The sequence below is a fragment of the Thamnophis sirtalis genome, unplaced genomic scaffold (genome assembly GCF_051295495.1).
Source record: "Thamnophis sirtalis isolate CommonGarterSnake01/CBP01778 unplaced genomic scaffold, rThaSir2_p1.2 scaffold_17, whole genome shotgun sequence".
Taxonomy (NCBI): domain Eukaryota; kingdom Metazoa; phylum Chordata; class Lepidosauria; order Squamata; family Natricidae; genus Thamnophis; species Thamnophis sirtalis.
The window spans coordinates 2,955,462-2,973,352 of record NW_028261397.1 but is presented as its reverse complement, the minus strand read 5'-3'; the positions used below and the strand labels follow the sequence as shown (position 1 = coordinate 2,973,352).

Sequence of the window (17,891 nt, the reverse complement as noted above, 5' to 3'; positions counted from 1 at the left end):
GCATGAAAGCTGGTTGGGTGACTTTGGGCCAGTCACCAGGAGACTGTGAGTTCTAGTTCAAGCTTTATGCATGGAAACTGGCTGGGTGACTTTGGACCAATCACCAGGAGACTATGAGTTCTAGTCCCACCTTTCTGCGTGAAAGTCAGAAAACAGATTTGTTGAGTAGCTTCACAGTTCCTTAAGAGCCGAGGTGGCGCAGTGGTTAGGGTGCAGTACTGCAGGCCACTTCAGCTGACTGTTATCTGCAGTTCGGCTGTTCAAATCCCACCAGGCTCAAGGTTGACTCAGCCTTCCATCCTCCCGAGGTGGGTAAAATGAGGACCCAGATTGTTGTTGGGGGCAATATGCTGACTCTGTAAACTGCTTAGAGAGGGCTGAAAGCCCTATGAAGCGGTATATAAGTCTAACTGCTATTGCTATCTATCTATCTATCTATCTATCTATCTATCTATCTATCTATCTATCTCTATCTATCTATCTATCTATCTATCTATCTATCTATCTATCTATCTATCTATCTATCTATCTAATCTTCTTATCCTATCTATCAGCCATCTGTCTTTCTCTGTCTCTCTACCTATCATCCATCATCTATCTATCTATCTATCTATCTATCTATCTATCTATCTATCTATCTATCTATCTATCTATCTATCTATCTATCTATCTATCTATCTATCTATCTATCTATCTATCTATCTATCTATCTATCTATCTATCTATCTATCTATCTATCTATCTATCTATCTATCTAATCTATCTATCTATCTATCTATCTATCTATCTAATCTATCTATCTATCTATCTATCTAATCTATCTATCTATCTATCTATCTATCTATCTATCTATCTATCTATCTATCTATCTATCTATCTATCTATCTATCTATCTATCTATCTATCTATCTATCTATCTATCTATCTATCTATCTATCTATCTATCTATCTATCTATCTATCTATCTATCTATCTATCTATCTATCTATCTATCTATCTATCTATCTATCTATCTATCTATCTATCTATCTATCTATCTATCTATCTATCTATCTATCTATCTATCTATCTATCTATCTATCTATCTATCTATCTATCTATCTATCTATCTATCTATCTATCTATCTATCTATCTATCTATCTATCTATCTATCTATCTATCTATCTATCTATCTATCTATCTATCTATCTATCTATCTATCTATCTATCTATCTATCTATCTATCTATCTATCTATCTATCTATCTATCTATCTATCTATCTATCTATCTATCTATCTATCTATCTATCTATCTATCTATCTATCTATCTATCTATCTATCTATCTATCTATCTATCTATCTATCTATCTATCTATCTATCTATCTATCTATCTATCTATCTATCTATCTATCTATCTATCTATCTATCTATCTATCTATCTATCTATCTATCTATCTATCTATCTATCTATCTATCTATCTATCTATCTATCTATCTATCTATCTATCTATCTATCTATCTATCTATCTATCTATCTATCTATCTATCTATCTATCTATCTATCTATCTATCTATCTATCTATCTATCTATCTATCTATCTATCTATCTATCTATCTATCTATCTATCTATCTATCTATCTATCTATCTATCTATCTATCTATCTATCTATCTATCTATCTATCTATCTATCTATCTATCTATCTATCTATCTATCTATCTATCTATCTATCTATCTATCTATCTATCTATCTATCTATCTATCTATCTATCTATCTATCTATCTATCTATCTATCTATCTATCTATCTATCTATCTATCTATCTATCTATCATCTATCTATCTAATCTATCTAATCTATCTAATCTATCTAATCTATCTAATCTATCTAATCTATCTAATCTATCTAATCTATCTAATCTATCTAATCTATCTAATCTATCTAATCTATCTATCTAATCTATCTATCTAATCTATCTATCTAATCTATCTATCTAATCTATCTATCTAATCTATCTATCTAATCTATCTATCTAATCTATCTATCTAATCTATCTATCTAATCTATCTATCTAATCTATCCTATCTATCCTATCTATCTATCCTATCTATCTATCCTATCTATCTATCCTATCTATCTATCCTATCTATCTATCCTATCTATCTATCCTATCTATCTATCTAGGTGAAATGAGGACCCAGACTGTGGGGGCGATATGCTGACTCTGTAAACCGCTTAGAGAGGGCTGAAAGCCCTATGAAGCGGTATATAAGTCTAACTACTATTGCTATTGCTATTGCCATAACCAGTGGAATGCTTCACTTAACAACGGTGGCCGGAAAGGTCCTCAAATTGGCCATAACTCACCAACCCTCTCACCCCAGAAATCTCGGGCTCCCTCGTAAGTCGTACGTCGAAGACTTCCTGTATGGAGGGGAATTATTATCTTTAGTCTCCGCTCGACGCGGCCCGACTTTCACAAGGCTCCGCTGGCGACACTGAATGAACCCCAGCGAGGATTGTGACCTGTGTCCTTTTGTCACTGCGGGGCTGTGTTTGTGTAATGTGGTCTGGGAGGTTGTGTACCTCGGCCGTTCCTGCTCGGTCAGAGGGGAAAGATTATTTCCCTGGTTCAAAAGCTCAGGTGATTTGGGGGAAAGGAGGAGGGAGAATACAGGCAGTCCTCAACCTACGACCAGAATCGAGCCCGGAATTTCTTTTGTTGAGCGAGACAGTTGCTCAGCAACTTCTGCTCCCTTTTTACAACCCTTCCTTGCCACGTCTGTTAAGTGAATCGCGGCAATTCTCAATGACACCATTGTTAAGTGAATCTGGTTTCCCCTTTTGACTTCTGACATGACTCTGGGACACTGCTATCGTCATAAATATGAGTCAGTCGCCAAGCGTATGGATTTGGATGATGTGACCCTGGGGAGGCGGCAGTTGTCGCGAGTGCGAAAATTGGTCGTAGGTCACTTTTCCCCCCCCAATGCCGTTTTGTAACTTTGTACCGTCGCTAAATGAACTGTTGCAGATCGGGGGCTACCTGTAACAGAACAAAACCAAATGGTTTTTTTTTTTTTACAGACCAAATAAAAATCAAGGGAACTGAAAATGTTTCAGGTGCTTTTTATGAACAGAATAACAGACGTGGAAGGGACCTTGGAGGTCTTCTAGTCCAACCCGCCTGCTTAGCAGGAAACCCTGGCCTGTACCATTTCAGACAAATGGCCTTCCAGTCTCTTCTTAATAGGATAGGATAGGATAGGGGAAAGAAGAATAGAATAGAAATAGAATAGAATAGAAATAGAATAGAATAATGGATAAGATAAAATAATAGGATAGAATAGAATAGAATAGAGGAAAGAATAGAATAGAATAATGGATAGGATAGGATAAGATAGGATGGGGGAAAGAAGAATAGAATAGAATGATAGGATAAGATAGGATAGGATAGAGGAAAGAATAGAATAATAGGATAGGATAGAATAGAGGAAATAAGAATAGAATAGAATAATGGATAGGATAGGATAAGATAGGATGGGGGAAATAAGAATAGAATAGAATGATAGGATAAGATAGGATAAGAGGATGGGGGAAGGAAGAATAGAATAGAATAATAGGATAGAATAGAATAGAATAGAATAGAGGAAAGAAGAATAAAATAGAATAATGGATAGGATAGGGGAAAGAAAAATAGAATAGAATGATAGGATAGGATAGGATATGATAGGGGAAAGAAGAATAGAATAGAATAATGGATAGGCTAGGATAGGGGAAAGAAGAATAGAATAGAATAGAATAATAGATAGGATAGGGAAAAGAAGAATAGAATAGAATAGAATAATGGATAGGATAGGGGAAAAAGAGTAGAATGACAGGATAGAAATAAAAATAGAATAGAAAAGAATAATGGATAGGATAAGATAGGATAGGATAGAGGAAATAAGAATAGAATAGAATAATGGATAGGATAGGAAAGATTAGGATAGGGTAGGATAGGATAGCATAGAAATAGCATAGAAATAGCATAGAAATAGCATAGAAATAAGAGTACAATAGAGTAGAGCAGAGGAGAATAGAATAGAAAGAGTTGGAAGGGACCTTCAGAGGCTTTCTAGTCCAACCCCCTGCTCAGGCAAGAAACTCTATACCTGTGATGGCAAACCTGGGGCACGTCTGCCACAGGTGGCATGCAGAAGACCCCTCTCTGTGGGCACGTGAGCCGTTGCCCCAGCTCAACTCCGCAGTCCTCCCAATGTCCAGCTGGTTCGGCGGAATCTGCCGTGCATGTCCAAGGGGCGGGTCGCATGCGGGAGATGTGTGTGCATATGTGGGGAGGGTCGTGTGCCTGGGAGCAGGGTCTTGCGCCTGCATAGGGGGGGAACACATGTGTCTGTGTGTTGCGAGTGTATGCATGGGGGGGGGGAAATGGAGCCCACGGGGTTGTCACACGCGCATTGTATTATGGGTGTGCATGCGCTTTTGGCGTCCCTGCCCTGTCCTATTTCAGACCAATGGCTGCCCAGCCTCCTCTGGAAAACTTCCAATCCTTTGGCTGGACAACGTGGGACTCGAAGTTCAGTGCTTGGAGCTATTTAGAGACCAAACAAACCGTTGCATCCCAGCCTCTCTGCCAAGTTTCTCTTCCATCTCTCTCTCCTCTCCCTCCCGACCTTCCTCCCGTTTACGGTAGAAACTGGACTCCTCTGCTGAATATACCGTATTTTTCAGAGTATAAGATGCACCCAACTATAAGACGCACCTACATTTAGAAGAGGAAAACAGTTTTAAAAAGGGGGGTGGCCCCCGCATGCTGCATTTTCAGCCCTTTTGGGGGGCCTTTTTTGGGAGCCCTTTCCCAGCCTTTTTTAATCCCATTTTTCAAGGGGTTTTTGGCCTGTTTTGAGGGTTTTTTTCAGCCCGTTTTTGAGGGTTTTCTTGGCTCGCTTTTGAGGCTTTTTTCGGGCCATTTTTGAGGCTTTTGGGGGGCTGTTTTTGAAACTTTTCAAGAAAAAGCTTTTATCGGTCTGTATTAGTCTTTTTTTTTTTCCAGCCCATTTTCGAGGCTTTTTTTTGGCCCATTCTTTAGGGAAAACGGGCCAAAAACAGCCTCAAAAATGGGCCAAAAAAGGGCAAAAAAACCAAGCTGAATCCCCCCCTTTAAAAAACGAGTCACAAAAACCCACAAAAACGGGCTAAGAAAAAAAAATGGGCTGAAGAAAGCCTCGAAAACAGGCCAAAAAAAAGCTTTAAAAACGGACCCCCCAAAAGCCTCGAAAACAGGTTGGAAAAACCTTCCAAAACAAGCCAGAAAAGGGCCCGAAAACGGGTTGTGCGGAGGCCAAAAAATGGCCGGTGGGTGGATGGGGCTTTGGCAATATTCGGTCTATAAGACGCACAGATATTTTCACCTCTGTTTGGGAGACAAATAGTGCGTCTTATAGTCCGAAAAATACGGTAAGTCAGTGTTTCTCAACCTTGGCAACTTGAAGACGTCTGGACTTCAACTCCCAGAATTCCCCAGCCAGCATTCGCTGGCTGGGGAATTCTGGGAGTTGAAGTCCAGACATCTTCAAGTTGCCAAGGTTGAGAAACACTGCGGTAAGTAATAGGCAGATGAAGAAAGAGTCACAATCCCCCCCCCTGGGTCTCGAGGGGGATGAAAATGAGGGGAGGGGGGGGGCAAATTCTCATTTTTTTCCTCCCCATCCGAACATGGTACAGCTGGTCCTCGACGTATGACTACAGTTGAGCCAAAAATTGTTGTTAAATGAGATGTTAAATGACTTTCAGTCCAGAAAGACAGTTGTTAAGTGAGTTTTGGCCCGTTGTACAACCTTTCTGGCCACTGTTGTTAAGTGAACCACTGCCTCTGTTTAAGTTAGTCACACGGTCGTTAAGTGAATCTGGCTTCCCCCTTGACTTTGCTAGTCAGAAGGTCGCAAAAGGGGATCGCGTGACACACACACCCCCAGGACACTGTGACCGTCGTAAATATGAGTCGGTTGGCAAGCGTTTGAATTTTGATGATGTTACTATGGGGCTGTTGCAACGGTCGTAAGTGTGAAAAACGGTCACAAATCACATTTTTCAGTGCGTTGTAACTTTGAACGGTCACTAAACTAGCTGTTGTAAATCCAAGGCTACTTGTAGTCCTGGAGTTACAGCCCTTCACTTAGTGACCATTCGAAAGTTCCAACGACACTGAAAACAGTGAAATTCCGGCGAAAGCTTTTATTTCTCCTTTTCTCTCTTGCAGAAAAAAGCAGAGGAAGCTCATAAGATTTTCGAAGGGCTGGGCCCCAAGGTGGAGCTGGTAAGTACTACTACTACTACTACTACTACTACTACTACTACTACTACTACTACTACTCCTTCTTCTCCCTTTCCTTTCCTTCCCTCCTTCCACTTCCTTTTCTTTCTTCTCTTCCTCTTCTCTATTTTTCTTCCTTCTCTTCCAGTTTAATCTTTTCCTTCCTTCCCACTTCCCTTCTTCTTCTTCTTCTTCTTCTTCTTCTTCTTCTTCTTCTTCTTCTTCTTCTTCTTCTTCTTCTTCTTCTTCTTCTTCTTCCTCCTCCTCCTCCTCCTCCTCCTCCTCCTCCTCCACCACCACCACCACCACCACCACCACCTTTATTCCTCTCCATTTTTCTTGCTTCTCTTCTTTTTCTTCCTTTTCTTCCCTCCTTCCACCTCCTTTTCTTTCTTCTCTTCCTCTATTTTTCTTCCTTCTTTTCCAGTTTAATCTTTTCCTTCCTTCCCACTTCCTTTCTTCTTCTTCTTCTTCTTCTTCTTCTTCTTCTTCTTCTTCTTCTTCTTCTTCTTCTTCTTCCTCTCCTTTCTCTCCTTCTCCTTCTCCTTCTCCTTCTCCTCCTCCTCCTCCTCCTCCTCCACCACCACCACCACCTTTATTCCTCTCCATTTTTCTTGCTTCTGTTCTTTTTCTTCCTTTTCTTCCCTCCTTCCACCTCCTTTTCTTTCTTCTCTTCCTCTTCTCTATTTTTCTTCCTTCTTTTCCAGTTTATCTCAATCCTTTTTCTTCCTTCCTTCCCTCCTCCTCTCTCCTCCTCTTCCATTCTTCTCCTCCATTTTTCTTGCTTCTCTTCTTTTTCTCCCTTTTCGACTTACATTGGGGGGCAAAACAGTTAAGTCTCCGTCTCTTTTCTTGCAGCCTCTTTACAACCAGCCTTCCGACACTAAAGTGTACCACGAAAACATCAAAACGTAAGAAAATGTGGATAATATTTCCTTCCAATCTTTGGTGGTGGGTGACGAAATTTCTACCTCATTTTATACTTATTCTTTTACAGGCAGTGCTCCACTTAACAACTGTTAGTTTAGGGACCGTTCAAAGCTACAACGGTGCCGAATAGAGGGACTCATGACTGCTTTTCACACTTACGACCTTTGTAGCATCCCCATGTTCATGTGAACAAAATTCAGACAGTTGGCAGCTGGCTCATATTTACGACGGGGGTCACGTGATCCCCTTTTGCGACCTTCAGACAAGCAAAGTCAATGGAGGAAGCCAAATTCACTTAACAACCGGGTGACTTAAGTTATCAGCTGCAGCAATTCGCTTAATAACGGTGGCAAGAAAGGTCGTAAAATGGGTGTGCGATCCCCATTTGTGACCTTCGGACAAGCAAAGTCTGGTGGGGAGGCTGGGTTCACTTAACAACGGGTGACTAACTTATCAGCTGCAGTGATTCACTTAACGATGGTGGCAGGAAAGGTAGAATGGGCTCAAAACTCACTTAGCAACAGAAATTTGGGGTCGTAAATTGAGGACTACCTGTAGTTATTACCGGTGGTCCTCAACTTACAACCCCAACTGGAAACAGAATTTCCGTTGCTAAGCGAGGCCTTGACCTCTGGGACGCTGCCACCATCGTAAACACACCCCATTCCAAAAGCACTTGAATTTTGATCACGGGACTGAGGGGCTGCTATGACAGTCGTAACTGCGAGGAACAACTGCGAATCCCCCCCCCCCCCCCCCCGTGTCCATTGTAACTTCGAACAAACAGTTGTAACATTTTCTGGGGTATGAACTGTTCCTCCATAAGGCGGATGCCGAAGATTAATTATTACTAGGGTTTTTTTTGGCAGGCAGGAGTTGAAGCGGGTGTGACTTCTTCCGCACACACACAAACCTTCTGAATACTTTGATCAACACAACCTGTGTTTTTCCTCCTCCTTTCCACCCCCCCCCCAAAAAAAAGCACATGTACTAAAATACTGTAGGAAGGAGGAAAGTTTGGGTGTGAAATTCTGTCCCAGACGGGAGGAAAACTTGTCTCAGCTCTTCTGTGTCTGTCTTCTCCCCCCAAAATCTCTTTTTAGGAACCAGGTGATGAGAAAGAAGCTGATTTTGTTTTTCAAGAGACGGAATCATGCCAGGAAACAAAGGGTAGGGGTGTGTTTCTTTCTTTCTTTCTTTCTTTCTTTCTTTCTTTCTTTCTTTCTTTCTTTCTTTCCTTCCTTCCTTCCTTCCTTCCTTCCTTCCTTCCTTCCTTCCTTCCTTCCTTCCTTCCCTCCCCACTCCCACTCTCCCTCCCTTTCTCTCCCTCTGCCACTTCTCTTCCTTCTCTTTCTCCCTTCTTCTCTCCGTGCCTCTCCCTTCCTTTCTCTCTCCCACTTCCTCTTCTTCCCTCCCTCCCCCCTCTCGCCCCCTCTCTGTTTTCCTCTCTCTTCCTCTCTCCCTCTTTCTCTCCCTCACCCTTTTCCTTCTCTTCCTCCCTCCCTCTACCCTCCTTTCTCCATCTTCCATTTTCTCTCTGCCTCCCTCTTTCTCTCCCTCTCCCACTTCCTTCTCTTCTTCCCTCCCTCCTGCTCCCCTCCCTCTTTCTCTCTTACTTCCTTCTTTTCCTCCCCCCACTCTTTTCCCTCCATCCCGCTGTTTCTCTCCTTCTCCCTCGCTCCCTCCCTCCCTCTCTTCTTCTCCTCCCCCTTCTCCCTCTCTCTCTCTCTCCGTCTATGTCTGTTTCTGGGTTTCCCTGACTCTTTGATCTCTGGGGGATCCCCAGGAGCAGAAGATCTGCCAGCGCTACGACCAACTGATGGAGGCCTGGGAGAAGAAGGTGGACCGGATTGAGAACAACCCCCGCCGGAAGGCCAAGGAGAGCAAAACCCGGGAGTATTACGAGAAGCAGTTCCCGGAGATCCGCAAGCAGCGGGAGCAGCAGGAGAGGTTCCAGAGGTAAGGCCGGACCAGGAGGCCGGATTGCTATCTGGGGGACCCTCTCTTCCTGAACAACTCCTCCCATCCCAGCGTGCTCGGCACGAGGGGTACGTTGGGGGTCTCCCTTTCAAGGACTTCCATCTGCTGGGCCTTTTCTGCTGTGGCTCCTTTATCTCCAAAGGCAGAAATTAGGATAGCTCTCGGCCCGATCCATCCTCAGAACTCTTCTCCCATTCTCACACAGCCCTCCTCCATTCATCCATCCATCCATCCATCCATCCATCCATTCATTCATTCATTTAATCTTTAGATCTTTGATCTAAAGGCCATTCATCTTTATTAAAAACTTATTTATTTATGATTTATTCAACCCATTTCTTTAATTTATTGAATGTTTTAATCTCCAGATCTTTTAATCTTTAATCTAAAGGCCTCTCGTCTTTGTTAAATAAAGATTTATTTACTCCATTTTGATTAAAGATCAACTAATTTAACCATTTATTGTGTTTTTAAATTAATGAATGATTTATTTTTCCTTTAATTTCTTTCATCTTTACCCCTCCTCCATTTACTTATTTATTTATTTAATCTTTAGATCTTTAATCTGAAGACCATTAAAGTTTATTAAAAACTTATTTATTAAATCTTTATTAAAATTTTATTGAACTTAAATATGGTTTATGATTTATTCAACTTATTCCTTTAATTTATTGAATGTTTTATCTCTAGATCTTTAATCTTTAAAGGCCTCTAGTCTTTGTTAAATAAAGATTTATTTACTCAATTTTGATTAAAGATCAATTAATTTAATCATTTATTGTATTTTTACATTTACGAATGATTTATTTTTCCTTTAATTTCTTTCATCTTTAGCTCTTGAATCTAAAGGCCTTTAATCTTTCTTAAATAAAGATTTATTCAATTTTTATTAAGTAAAAATTTAAATAAATGATTTATTTATTGCTTCAATTTATTTAATCTTTAGATCTTTAAACTTTCATCTAAAAATGTTGAATCTTTCTAAAAGATTTGTGTATTAATTAAATATTTATCAAATAATAAAGAGAGCTGAGGTGGCGCAGTGGTTAGAGTGCAGTACTGCAGGCTACTTCAGCTGACTGCTGCCTGCAGTTCAGCAGTTCAAATCCCACCAGGCTCAAGATTGACTCATCCTTCCATCTTTCCGAGGTCGGTAAAATGAGGACCCGGATTGTTGTTGGGGCAAGAGGCTGACTCTGTAAACCACTTAGAGAAGGCTTCAAAAGCACTGTGAAGTGGTACATAAGTTTAAGGGCTATTGCTAATGCTGCTTTTTATTTAATTTTAAATTAAATAAATTTAGGCTACATAAACAGAGGGATAGAATCAAGATCATGTGAAGCATTAATACTTTATAAGGCCTTGGTAAGGCCACACTTGGAATATGGCATTCAGTTTTGGCCTCCATGATGTAGAAAAGATGTGGAGACTCCAGAAAGAGTGCAGAGAAGAGCAACAAAGAGGATTAGGGGACTGGAGGCTAAAACATACGAAGAACGGTTGCAGGAACTGGGCATGTTTAGTTTAATGAAAAGAAGGACCAGGGGAGACATGATAGCAGTCTTCCACTACCTCAGGGGTTGCCCCAAAGAAGAGGGAGTCAAACTATTCTCCAAGGCACCTGAGGGCAGGACAAGAAGCAATGGGTGGAAACTAATCAAGGAGAGAAGCAACTTAGAACAGAGGAGAAATTTCCTGGCAGTGATAAACCTCCCCACGGAGAGAGGAAACTCCTTAAGACAATGGCTGAGTTAGAAACCCCCCCCCCCCCGAAAATTTAAAAGAATTTTCTGGGTTTTTATGGGTGGTTTGTGTGAATGCCCCAACACTGGAAGTCTTTAAGAAGATGCTGGATAGCCATTTGTCTGGAACAGTATAGGGTTTCCTGCCTAGGCAGGGGGTTGGACTAGAGGACCTCCAAGGTCCCTTCCAACTCTGCTATTGTATTGTAATAAATTATTTCATTCATTAATTTATTTATTTCCTGCCAGTCTCGCCAAGGGGCCACTCTAGGCAGTTTTCAGTGATAAAAATGAAGAATGAACAGACATAGAAACAGAAACAAAATAATAGCACAGTAAAATAAACAATGACAAAGGAACACAACGAAAGTACAGGAAGTCCTCGACTTAACGACCACAATTGAGTCAATCAATTGTTGCTCAGTGAGAAATTTGCAAAGCGAAGTTTGCCTCCTTTTACAGCCATTCTTTCTGCAGTCGTTAACCACACTCGTTATGTTAGTCACATGGTTGTTACGTGAATCTGGCTTGTCAGAAGATCACAAAAGTTGATTATGTGACACCTCCCCGCCCCCCACGGGGCAATGCAACTGTCATAAGTACATGCCAGTTGCCAAGCCTCTGAATTTTGATCATGTGACCACGTGAAAAATGGCCCCTGGCCCTTTTCTTCAGGGCCGCCGTCATTTCGAACGGTCACTAAACGAACGGTTGTACGTCGAGGCCTTACCCATAAACACATCTATATCATCATCTTCTTTGAACGACCCATAATCCCTTGCGGGGTGGAGCCTGGGCAGCCAAATGAAGCTAGCAGAGTGTTTAGTGGCCGGATACCTTTCTTGTCTCCGATGCGGAGTTTTGTTCAGATATATTCTCACGGTGCCCAGAAAGAGAAATATCTGCCTCTACCTAGGATCGAACACCACTCCTCGTAAACACATCTACTTGATAGGCCCCCAAAAGACAGAAGTTTCTTCCCCTTGACCTTCTTCCCTTCTGGCGCTTCTGCAGGGTTGGCCAAAGAGGAACTGGCCTTTCGGCCACCATCGCTCGGAGCGAGCACGAAAATCTCCGAGATCATCGACGGGCTGTCGGAACAGGAGGTGAGAGCGACCGCCTTCCCCGGAAGGTTCTCCTTCCCTGCTCTTTTTCTGCTTCCTTCCTTCTTCCCACCCTCCCTCCTCTTTTTCTCCTTCCTTCCTACTTTCCTTCCTCCCTCCCTTTTCTCCTTTCTTCTTCCTCGCTCCCTCCTCTTTTTCTCCTCTCCTCTGCCCTTTCTGCTTTTCCCTTCTCTGTCTTTCTCTCGCTCTCTTCCTCTTCCTTTTTTTTTCTCAACCAGAACAATTAACCAGTGGAACTCCTTACCACCGGAAGTTGTGGGTACTCCATCACTGGACGTTATTAACAGGAGACTGATCAGCCAGTCTCCTCTAACTGCAGTAGTCTAGGCCTGGTCTCCTGCTTGAGCAGGGGGTTGGGCTAGAAGACCTCCAAGGTCCCTTCCAACTCTCTTATTGTCTTTCTCTTCCTTTTTCTGCCTCTCTTGTCTCTTTGGCTTTCGGGAAATAACCAGAACAGGAGAACCGCCATGCCTGACGTCGGCCCACTCAGCAGAGGCAGAGGTGATGCCCTCGGTGTTCACGTCTCTCTCTCTGTCTCTCCCTCCCTCCCTCCCCCCCCTACTCTTCTTCCTCCCTTCCCCCCTCTCCTCCCCCTGCTTCTAGAACAACGAAAAACAGATGCGCCAGCTGTCCGTCATTCCTCCCATGATGTTCGATGCCGAGCAGAGACGCGTGAAGTTCATCAACATGAATGGCCTGATGGAAGACCCCATGAAGATCTACAAGGATCGGCAGTTCATGAACGTCTGGACCGACCACGAGAAGGAGATCTTCAAAGAAAAGTAATCTTCCTCCTTCCTTCCTTTCTCTTGGGGGGGGTGGGGGGGAAGGCGCTAGGGTGCAGTGCAATGGCAGAGTTGGAAGGGACCTTGGAGGTCTTCTAGTGCAGCCCCCTGCCTAGGCAGGAAACCCTGAGAAGAATAAGGATAGGATGAGGACAAGGATAGGATATGATAGAATAGGATAGGATAATGGATAGGATAGGATAATGGATAGGATAGGATAATGGATAGGATAGGATAATGGATAGGATAGGATAATGGATTGGGTTGGATTAGATTGGATTGGATAGGATAGGATAGGATAGGATAGGATAATGGATTGGATAAGATAGGATAATGGATTGGGTTGGATAGGATAGAATAATGGATAGAATAGAATAGAATAATGGATAGGATAGGATAGAATACAATACAATACAATAGCAGAGTTGGAAGGGACCTTGGAAGTCTTCTAGTCCAACCCCCTGCCTAGGCAGGAAACCCTGAGAAAAATAAGGATAGGATGAGGACAAGGATAGGATAAGATAAGATAGGATAGGATAGGATAATGGATAGGATAGGATAATGGATAGGATAGGATAATGGATAGGATAGGATAATGGATTGGGTTGGATTAGATTGGATTGGATAGGATAGGATAGGATAATGGATTGGTTAGGATAGGATAATGGATTGGGTTGGATAGGATAGAATAGGATAGGATAAAATACAATACAATAGAATACAATAGCAAAGTTGAAAGGGATCTTGGAGGTCTTCTAGTCCAACCCCCTCCTTAGGCAGGAAACCCTAAGAAGAATAAGGATAGGATGAGGACAAGGATAGGATAGGATAGGATAATGGATTGGATAGGATAGGATAATGGATAGGATAGGATAGGATGGAATAATAGAATAATGAATAGGATAGGATAGAATACAATAGAATACAATAGAATACAATAGAATAGCAGGGTTGGAGGGGACCTCCCAAACACCTGAGGGCAGAACAAAAAGCAATGGGTGGAAACTAATCAAGAAGAGAAGCAACTTAGAACTGAGGAGAAACTTCCTGACAGTGAGAACGATTAATCAGTGGAACAGAAAATGCCTACAGAAGTTGTGAATGCCCCAACACTGGAAGTCTTTAAGAAGATGTTGGATAGCCATTTGTCTGAAACGGTATAAGGTTTCCTGCCTAGGCAGGGGGTTGGACTAGAAGACCTCCAAGGTCCCTTCCAACTCTGCTATTGTATTGTATTGTACTGTAATTGTATTAATGAAAAGGACTAGGGGAGACATGTAAGCAGTCTTCCAATATCTCTCACAAAGAAGAGGGAGTCAAGCTATTCTCCAAGGCACCTGAGGGCAGAACAAGAAGCAATGCGTGGAAACTAATCAAGGAGAGAAGCAACTTAGAACTCAGGAGAAACTTCCTGACAGTGAGAACAATGAATCAGTGGAACAGAAGTTGCCTCCAGAAGCTTTGAATGCCCCAACACTGGAAGTCTTTAAGAAGATGCTGGATAGCCATTTGTCTGGAACAGTATAGGGTTTGCTGCCTAGGCAGGGGGTTGGACTAGAAGACCTCCAAGGTCCCGTCCAACTCTGCTATTGCAGTGTTTCTCAACCTTGGTCACTTGAAGATGTCTGGACTTCAACTCCCAGAATTCCCCAGCCAGCATTCGCTGGCTGGGAAATTCTGGGAATTGAAGTCCAGACATCTTCAAGTGGCCAAGATTGAAAAACACTGTGCTATTGTATTGTAGAAGGTAACATGCATTAGAATAAACATGGACATTTCCGCATGAGATCGGTACAAGTAGATGGATATAAATAAGTGTAACGTGGCCACGAGCACATAAAATGAGCCCATATCAATGGGGACAGTAGGACAGGGACGGAAGGCGCGTGGGTGCCCTTATGCACGCCCCCTTAGGGACCTCTTAGCAAAGGTGTGAGGTCCACGGTGGACAGTTTAAGGTGAAAAATACGGGGGTTTGAGGAACTAACAACGGAGTCAGGGAGAGCATTCCAGGCATCGACCAATCTGTTGCCAAAGTCGTATTTTCCGCAATCGAGTTTGGAGCGGTTTATTTTGAGTTTTGTATCTATTGTTTGCCCGAGTGTTGTTGCGGTTGAAGCTGAAGTAGTCGTTGACAAGTAGGACGTTATACGTAGGATGTTATATATACTTTGCTTGAGTGTCAAGTTGGCAGCTGAATTTAGAAGCTTTTAAGGGTGCCTGGAAAGAACATTTTAAGTGTGGGGTGTTTGATGAACTCTGAGCTGGCTGGTTTTCTTGCAGACGTTTCATGGCCCAACTAGGCAACGCCATCAGTGCTAGAAGAGAGCGGGGGGGTTGCAGGGAAGAGGAGGACGCATGTCAGTCAGTCAGGAAGTTGCCTAAACCTGGCTGTTTTCCTTGTTTTGATTACAGGTTTGTCCAGCATCCTAAAACTTTGGCCTCATAGCTTCCTATTTAGAACGAAAGGTAAGATGGAGTTTTGCTATCATGGGGAACAATCAGGCCAGAAGCTGCAGAGGCCAACAATCATCTTCCCATCGGCTTTCTTGGCTTTTCTTGGGTTTTACTTTTCTTGGGTTTTACTTTATCTTTACTTTTACTTTTAGTTTACTATTTTATTTGATTATTTTACTTTGTTTTGTTTTGTTTTGTTTTGTTTTACTTTACTTTACTTTTATTTTTACGTTTACTTTTACTTTTTAGTTTACTATTTTATTTGATTATTTTACTTTGTTTTGTTTTACTTCACATTTTTACTTCATTTCACCACTTTACTATATGTTTTATTTTTTAAAATTATTATTATTATTTCCACTTTTATTATTTGATAAATAATTCAAGGAGAGGGAGACGGGAGAGGGGGGAGGGAGGGAGAGAGGAGGGAGAGAGAGAGGAGAGAGGGGGGAGGGAGAGGGGGAGGAGGGAGAGAGGAGAGAGGAAGGGAGGGAGAGAGGGAGGGAGAGAGAGGAGAGAGAGAGGGAGGGAGAGAGAGAGGAGAGAGGGGGAGGGAGAGGGAGGGAGGGAGAGCGGAGGGAGAGCGGAGGGAGAGAGAGGAAGGGAGGGAGAGGGGGGAGGGAGAGAGGGGGGAGGGAGAGAGGGGGGAAGGGAGGGAAAGAGAGGAGAGAGGGAGGGCGAGAGAGAGGAGAGAGAGGGAGGGAGAGGGGGGAGAGAGAGAGGAAGGGGGGAAGGGAGAGGGGGGAGGGAGAGAGAGGAAGGGAGGGAGAGAGGGAGAGAGAGAGAGAGAGAGAGGGGGGAAGGGAGGGAGAGAGAGGAGAGAGAGGGAGGGAGAGGGGGGAGGGAGAGAGGAAGGGAGGGAGAGAGAGGGAGAGAGAGAGAGGGGAAGGGAGGGAGAGAGAGGAGAGAGGGAGGGCGAGAGAGAGAGGAGAGAGAGGGAGGGAGAGGGAGGGAGAGAGAGAGGAAGGGAGGGAGAGAGAGAGGAGAGAGAGAGAGGGAGGAGAGAGAGACCCAAAGTCACCCAGACCCAGTCATACCTAAAGTGATTAGCCCAGTGTTATCCAATCCAATAACACACAATAGGCAACAACACAACACTGTACAAAATACAAAACTCAATCCAATCCAATATACAATGCTCAACAACCCAATAACTGCACATAATACGAAATTCAATAAAGCACAAAACACAATATACTGCAACACAACAAAGTAGAATACAACAACCTAAAAGACATCTGAAGGTTGCTGCGTCCACGCCCACCCATTCCCGTGACCGCCTAGCCACACCCACGAACCCCATTGTTGAATTATCTGAACCCCACCACTGTGGCTGATCCTTTCTTTGGGCCAGTGATTTCCAGCTGCTCTTAGCCCCAGGAATTCCCCCCCCCCCTTTTAAACATCTGATGGGAAATGGCTCTCCTGCCATCTCTATTATTTCCACATCGCGGTTTGTTTCTCGCGCCGAATGTTAAGACCAGAGTTTCTCGCCTGCTCGTTCGCTTTAGGGAAAAGTTTCTCCTTTTAACGAACGGTCTCCCCGTTTGGCCTTTCCAGAACGTGCCGGACTGCGTCTTGTATTACTACTTGACCAAGAAAAACGAAAACTACAAGGCCCTGGTGCGGAGGAACTACGGCAAGCGGCGAGGGAGAAACCAGGTGAGTCTCCCTTTGGAGTTTCTGGTCCGGGGATGGCGGACCTTTTCGGTACCGAGTCGCCAAACCGGAACACATGTGCATGTTGGGTGCTCCGGAGACCAGCTGGATGGCACATGCATGCCTTCCGGGCTGTTTTTGAAAAAGAACAGTCTGGTTTTTGGCTGTTTTTGAGGGCATTTTCTGGGCTGTTTTTGGAAAACGGCCTGAAAAATGGCCCGGAAATAGTCCAAAGAACAGCCTGGTTTTTGGCTGTTTTTCGAGGGCATTTTCTGGGCTGTTTTTGGGACGTTTTCAATCCTCCAATGCCTGCAAAGACTGGCTGGCTGGTGCGCACATTGAGATTGAGATTTGTTTTATTTATATGCCGCCCTATTCCCAGCGGGACTCAGGGCGGCGCACAAACCCAAGGAGGGAAAGGGAAACACAAAAACTACAACACAAGCATTTAAAAATAACCAACAGATACACAAATCGAGTGGGGAGGGGAACTCATCAACCCCAGGCCTGCTGACACAGCCAGGTTTTAACGGCTTTTCGGAAGGCCTGGAGAGAGGTGAGGGTCCGAATCTCTGCGGGTAGCTCGTTCCAAAGGGCCGGAGCCACCACAGAGAAGGCCCTCCCCCGGGTCGTAGCCAGATGACATTGGCTGGTAGACGGGAACCGGAGGAGGCCGACCCTGTGCGATCTAACGGGTCTGTGGGAGGTAATTGGCAGCAGGCAGTCTCTCAAGTACCCAGGTCCAATACCATGAAGGGCTTTATAAGTGACAACTAGCACCTTGAAGTGTATCCGGAGACCGATCGGAAGCCAGTGCAGCTCGCGGAGTGCCGGAAACTTGAAGAGCAGGTGCCGAAGTCACGTGTGCCCACAGAGAGAGCTATGTATGCCACCTCTAGAATACGTGCCATAGGTT

General features: G+C 43.5%; 1 protein-coding gene across 1 annotated transcript in view; it reads left to right on the top strand.

The window, feature by feature from the left end:
* The window catches only part of NCOR1 (nuclear receptor corepressor 1), a 190,892-nt gene that overhangs the window by 38,146 nt on the left and 134,855 nt on the right, over positions 1 to 17,891 (top strand). Inside the window, 10 exon segments of the mRNA XM_087702874.1 lie at positions 6,245 to 6,301; positions 7,157 to 7,209; positions 8,332 to 8,398; positions 9,015 to 9,187; positions 11,965 to 12,019; positions 12,021 to 12,056; positions 12,678 to 12,856; positions 15,275 to 15,288; positions 15,291 to 15,328; positions 16,877 to 16,978. Of these exon segments, the coding sequence (XP_087559000.1) occupies positions 6,245 to 6,301; positions 7,157 to 7,209; positions 8,332 to 8,398; positions 9,015 to 9,187; positions 11,965 to 12,019; positions 12,021 to 12,056; positions 12,678 to 12,856; positions 15,275 to 15,288; positions 15,291 to 15,328; positions 16,877 to 16,978 (774 nt within the window).